This window comes from Notothenia coriiceps, unplaced genomic scaffold, assembly GCF_000735185.1.
Source record: "Notothenia coriiceps isolate Sejong01 unplaced genomic scaffold, NC01 NC01_scaffold00008696, whole genome shotgun sequence".
Lineage (NCBI taxonomy): Eukaryota > Metazoa > Chordata > Actinopteri > Perciformes > Nototheniidae > Notothenia > Notothenia coriiceps.
The window spans coordinates 52098-58006 of NW_011341397.1; the positions used below are offsets into that span (position 1 = coordinate 52098).

The 5909-nt window shown below is 39.0% G+C and overlaps 2 protein-coding genes across 2 annotated transcripts in view; one reads left to right on the forward strand and one right to left on the reverse strand.

Moving 5' to 3' along the window:
• The first annotated feature begins 406 nt into the window (after positions 1 to 406).
• Positions 407 to 4036, forward strand: LOC104944719 (endonuclease domain-containing 1 protein). Its single transcript, XM_010770290.1, has 5 exons — positions 407 to 518; positions 606 to 706; positions 826 to 940; positions 1161 to 1317; positions 3583 to 4036. The coding sequence occupies exons 1-5, from the start codon at positions 441 to 443 to the stop codon at positions 3972 to 3974; spliced, it is 843 nt and encodes a 280-aa protein (XP_010768592.1). The 5' UTR covers positions 407 to 440; the 3' UTR covers positions 3975 to 4036.
• Positions 4034 to 5909, reverse strand: part of LOC104944717 (protein FAM115-like) — a 21107-nt gene continuing 19231 nt past the window's right edge. Inside the window, exons 10-11 of the mRNA XM_010770289.1 lie at positions 5765 to 5878; positions 4034 to 5144 (exon numbers count right to left, since the gene is read on the reverse strand). Of these exons, the coding sequence (XP_010768591.1) occupies positions 4902 to 5144; positions 5765 to 5878 (357 nt within the window). The 3' untranslated portion in view covers positions 4034 to 4901. The remainder of the gene's footprint in view (positions 5145 to 5764; positions 5879 to 5909) is intronic.

A 5909-nucleotide genomic window follows, 5' to 3' on the forward strand; every position in this document is an offset into this window, starting at 1 on the left:
AACAAGCCTTTTTTAGTTGCTGCGTTCATAACTGCCATGTTGAAATTAAATATTGTATCATTAGGGAAAAACTGAATATAGATATCATATTAATATTGTGTTATGCGACTATAGATAATGTGATATACTATGGAACAAGTGTGTTTTTTTCCTGTTTCGAAGGCTGCATTACAGTGATGTCATTCTGTAATGTTTATTATTGGTCTTTACCCACTAAGTTGCTATATCCACATTACCGATGATTATTTCTTCAGAAATCATGTGTATGTAATGGAAGCACCAATAGTCAACTGTATATTTTGCGTTTTTAGTGAAAGATATTGTGATATTTGATATACGTCTACTGTATATCAACCAGCCCTAATTCACATGCTTATCTTCTGTTTTATTCAACTCTAAAGGCCAATCAAGACTCCCAAATACTAGAGGTTATTTCCAGGATGAAAACTTTTGCCTCTTTGTGCGCTCTTCTCTGGCTCCTCTTTTCTGTTAATGCCGATCTTGTTGAACGTTTTGAGGTTTGTGACCTCATAGTTCAGTCAAAATTGTTAAGGAACATTTTATCTGTCTGTTGGTAAGTGGCTCAGTAAGTGATTTTGTTCCAGGATGTGCCAGAATGCGTGACGTACTTCTATAAGGACAAGGTGCCAGACTGGGGGGCTTCTACACCTGGTGCTGCCCGTCTCTGTCAGCGCTTCAACAACAGGTAGGGAAGGGCAGAAAGTCGAAATTAGAAATTCTTTGAGCACTCAATGTGTCTTACAATTTTCCCTTGCAACTTTCCTGATCTCTCAATCCGTTATTCTTAATCCTTTGCACCACCAGGTACCACTTTGCCACCCTGTATGACACCAACAACCGTATTGCTGTCTACTCAGCCTATCATTTCCAGCCCAGCAATGGAGGTGGCAGGGAGAAAAGGTGGTTTGTGGAGCCTCAGGTTGGTGGCACATTTGTGTTTGTGTAGTATATGCAAATCCACTGTACTAAATTGATGAAAAAAAAAAAAAATGTAAGACATAATTATCAAGTATGGAGAGTGTGGTTTGTAAGTAATCAACCAGGTGCATAATGCATCGATATCCTGCAATATTATGATACTATATAAGGCGTTTAGACATCATCTGTATCCTCAAAATGATAGAGTTTTTGTCTTACAGTTAGTAAACATGTCTTGGCAAGCAGAAATGAAGGATGGCTACTGGCTAGGGAAAGACCACCCTGGGATCTACCAAGGAGAAAGACAGGCTCTGAATGAGGACTACACACATTCTGGGTTTGACCGAGGTCACCTCAACCCCAACGGACACCATCCCGGTAAGGGAGGATGAACTTTGATTTCAGTTTAATCCAAAAGGGGGATGTACCATATCAGATTAGGCCAAATCACAATGTATTACATGTATGCTAGTATTTAACCAACTATCTTACTGTACTTGTTTCATCAACCATGGAGGAGTAAGGTTATTACAACACATCTACTCAAGTAGCCTCGAGACATTTAGACACATTCATACATGCCATTGAAGTTGTTTTGTTTATTACATTATATATATATATAAAAAAAAGAAGCTTTTTCAAAGAATATCCTAATGGGAACATTTCTCCGTCTTTGGTTGATAACTCTAATATGCTCATTTAGTTGGAGATGGGTAGTTACAGTGAGTGCACACAATAGTTAAAGGTGGGATAGGTAAGTTTGAGAAACCGGCTCGAGAAACACTTTGTGTTATATTCCATGTAATACATTGTGAATATATTCCATGGAATGCTATCATTGATAGCAATGAATGTCTTAAGTGCTTTGACAAAAAATCCATTCAAAAATGTCATCTGTGGAAGCCGTAGTACTGTAAAAAGCACGACCAATCATTTTAGCCGGCACAGCTAAAATAACTGGATGGCCTACCTGCCTGTCAGCCTTCCATCTCGTGCACAAATTTATCTCGTGCACAAACTTATTTCGTGCCCTCATTGGTCATGTGCGCGTTCGTGTGTGTTGGAGGAGGGGCTCTGGAAGGATGTGGCAGATTTTTTCCGGTTGTGTATTTTCAAATTCTAGCGCACTCGAGCTGATGTCTCCAAAATGACCTACCTCACCTTTAATGGCCTAGTGTTTTACTGAGATCTAAAGATAGCAACCATAGACTGTATATATGATAGCAACGCTACACCACTTCACTCTTTCCGTGTTTACCTTTCACAATGAAAGACCAACTTTAATTACTCAGCACTTTTTTATAGATTAAAGTTACGCAACAAAACCACTTACAATAGCGTTAGCCAACGCGAATACTCACTCAGTGGCCATCTGGCCTCCCGACCCTGTTGGTGTTGGCTGTATTTCCCAGTTTGGGGTCCTGAGTTCTTGAGCAAACCTGAGTCCACTTGGGAATACAATGTCCATGCATAGTAGGCCTAAATTCGACACAAGCTCAGCGTCAGCGAGGGCATCCAACAAAAACTTCCCCACTCTGACATTGCATACAATAATTCAGTTTTTGCACAATTTAAGCAAAGGTAGCAAAAGTGTTTGCACACTGAGCTTCTGGAGGGTCTGATCATTTCCGCTTTGCAGCAGCCTCGGCTCCGCAGTGCAAGGTGCATTTCTCTGGATATGACAATAGTCGGCCAAAATAATGTAAAATGTATCCTTGCCAATTTCGGCACTAATTTTGGGATGCCTTTTTGGCTTTCGAAATCGCATATAGTTTGCAATGTATGCCAGGAGAAGGAAGTTATGTTGTTGTTTCTTTAAACTTTATTGAGATAAAAACGTACACAGTTTTGTTTATAAGCGGAGCCCGCCCCCTGGCTAACTAGCGGAAGTAGGTTTTTGTTCTGGCTTTCACAAATAATCAAGGACTGAATGGCAGTTGCCAAGCTGGAATTAGAAAAGTAGATATGTGCATTCTTCATTTATTTTCATAGCTCTTCTGTCATATACTGTTCAACATTTTTGGAAGATTTGGGTATGTAACAAGATTATTTATAAAATAAATCGTTGAAAGTAAACTTTGACTAAGCATTCAACATGGGCAGACCACCTGCTAACGTGTATCTTTATCAATTGTTATTTAAAATTAGTGTATTTAGTGTATTTTCATCAAATGTAAAGGTGCAGTTAACTTTTTCATTTTCCTTAGGTTCTTACTATTCAAATGTCACCAGAAAAATGCTTATAAGACTTATTGTTGAGGAACTATTGCTGATCCATATCAGTATTTCATTTTGAGTGTTTTTTGTAGGTCAGGGCCTTATTAGTTAGCAAATCCCTGGTTAATGTTGAGGAAAGGCACTTGTATGGTTGCTTTAATCTTATTCAGCTGCTGTTGTCTTGGATTTGGACCTTCCCCACAAAACCTGCCTCCAGCTAATATACCCTAACAATTTTGAAGAATAATGGGTGAATTTTGAACTTGTATATGTAGACTAACAATTATCCAGCTGCTGTTGGACACATCTCTGTATCTTTCCTTCTCCCTCTAACCACATATACACAGCTTTATTTTTCCAGAACCACAAACTAAATGTATATCTTGCATAATTTACTGTAACTATCCATTCCTTTCTCTCTTACAGTCCCTGGCCGCAATGCCACTTTCACCCTGACCAATGTGGTTCCTCAGAACCCCAAAATGAACCAGAACGCCTGGAGGATCCACGAGTCCCAGCTCACAGACCTTTTCCGGGACAAGTGCTCTAAGGCCTTTGTGCTTGTTGGTGCAGTTCCCTCTGTGGACAACTGGATTGTGAAAAACAATGTGAAGCGGGTCAACATCCCAGACTACCTTTGGAATGCCTACTGCTGTGTGGACAACAATGGCAGACCCATTCAGAGTGGTGCTGCCACAGCGAGGAACACGGAGGAAAACTGGGTGGAGAAGCTCTCTCTAGAACAACTGGGAGATTTCCTCCAGCATTTCTCCAATCAGCCAGTAGGGGAGCTGTTTGACAACAACTGCAAAGCATAAAAGATAATAAAGGGACGATTAAAAAAAAGCAGGAGCCATTGCCCTTTATTTTTGCATTACATTTATATCACCACAAAATAAAACAGTGAGAAAACAAAATATAAATATCAATTGTGCACATTTTGAAAATACAATGAGTTTCTGACATCATAAACTATACGTTTTTGTATGAATGATTAAATTATCTTAATTTCCTTGTCAAGAAATATGACATCCCTTCAGGGTTATAGTGAAACCTCATCCAATAATCAATCACATGAATAATACATAGGTATATTGTACTATCTTTAACATCCTAAAAGCAAACGATCTATCAGAAAAGTAACAAGAAGACATACTGATCAACTGATTACTGATCAACACCTTAATATCTGTAAAAGTATTAGACTTATATGACCCTGAAAGAAAACCCTACTGTAGATTAACCCTAAAGAAGAACCACAATTACATGTTTTATTATTTTACTCTGAAGCTAATGACAACATTACCAACTATAGTAAACTGCGACAGCTCCACCTCAGCACTAAAAGGTGTATTAGAGTTGTATGACCCTCAAAGGAGAACCTAGATAACACACTTTTTTACTTTGATAAAAACAGTGTTGCAAAGCTGATGTTCCCAATGCTTTTTTCTGCTGAAAAATATCTTAAGCTATGATCATCATTTGTATATACAGAGGAACACATTATGGTGCGTTTTTCAAAAGAGTTGCTCTTAGAAATGAACCCTAAGTTAAATATCAACGGACTCTTTGCGACATCTTAGTGTAACTTAAAGCCCAACTACAAGTTTTATACAGCTTCAGCTGCAAATGAGTTGTAGGGGAATTGTGATTAGATAGATGTGCAATCTAAACATGTTTCTAATTTGACATATTGATAAGCTGACGCTGATCTCTCTGAAATGTATTAAGATGCAGTCAGAAGTTTAGTCATATTTGAGCATGGGGTGGTCGCTCCAGGGAGGCAGGGGGGTGAGTTTCTCCTCAGTGGCTCTGTCGATGGGCCAGCCCCAGGACTTAAAGAACGCAGACAGGTTCATCTCCACAGTCTGGGAGAAGGTCTCAGCATACAGGTTCATCTTTCCACTGTTGTCACTGGGGTAGTTGCTTATCTTGTGGTAGGCAGCAAATACCTTTTTAAAGGCATCCCAGCCAAATATTCCTTGGAGCTACATGGAGAGACATCATTTCGTAAGATTTAACAAATTAACTGCAGTAAACTAGAAAAGTCTTAAGGGGCAATTCTAGCAGTACAAATATATTGTTGCGTGGTCCATAAGTCCTTGACCTAGTCTAGAGTGAAATATCTTAACATTTATTTGATAGATAGCAATGCAACTTGTTAAATATATTGAGCTCCTGGGGGGATTAATTATAACTTTTCAAAATGTTTACTTGTCCAATACTAAGGTGATTTAATTCTTCATAAGATGTGAGTTGACCTCTTGGACCGGGGTGTTAGTGAGATTTTTGGCGTGAGCCTTACCCCATCTTTGTTTAGAGTCTGATTTACACGTATGAACCACATTATTCCTAACATGGAGTTATTAATTCTCCATGTCCCCAAAACCAGTCAAAAGTCTTTCCACCTTTAAAGTGCTGGACCATTGGCCAAACCGTTATGTTACCTCCATAATCATACGTTCTACAACAGTCGAGGGATATTAGTAGGTCAATTAACTTTGAGCCTTACTTTTTCCTTATTTTTTAGCCTGTGTAGGTTTCCATTTCTGTTTAAATGTCAACTGTAGTGATCCACATAATGTAAAACACATAAACTCTCTTTCACCTGCAGGTATGTCTCCAGGGCCGTCCACACATTCCAGTCGCTGAGATTCTTGCCTCCCTTAACATACTTATCTACAGTGTTCTTCCGATTTGTCAAGATCATCGATGGATGAGCCTAGTATTGACCACAGTCAAGTACATTTTAT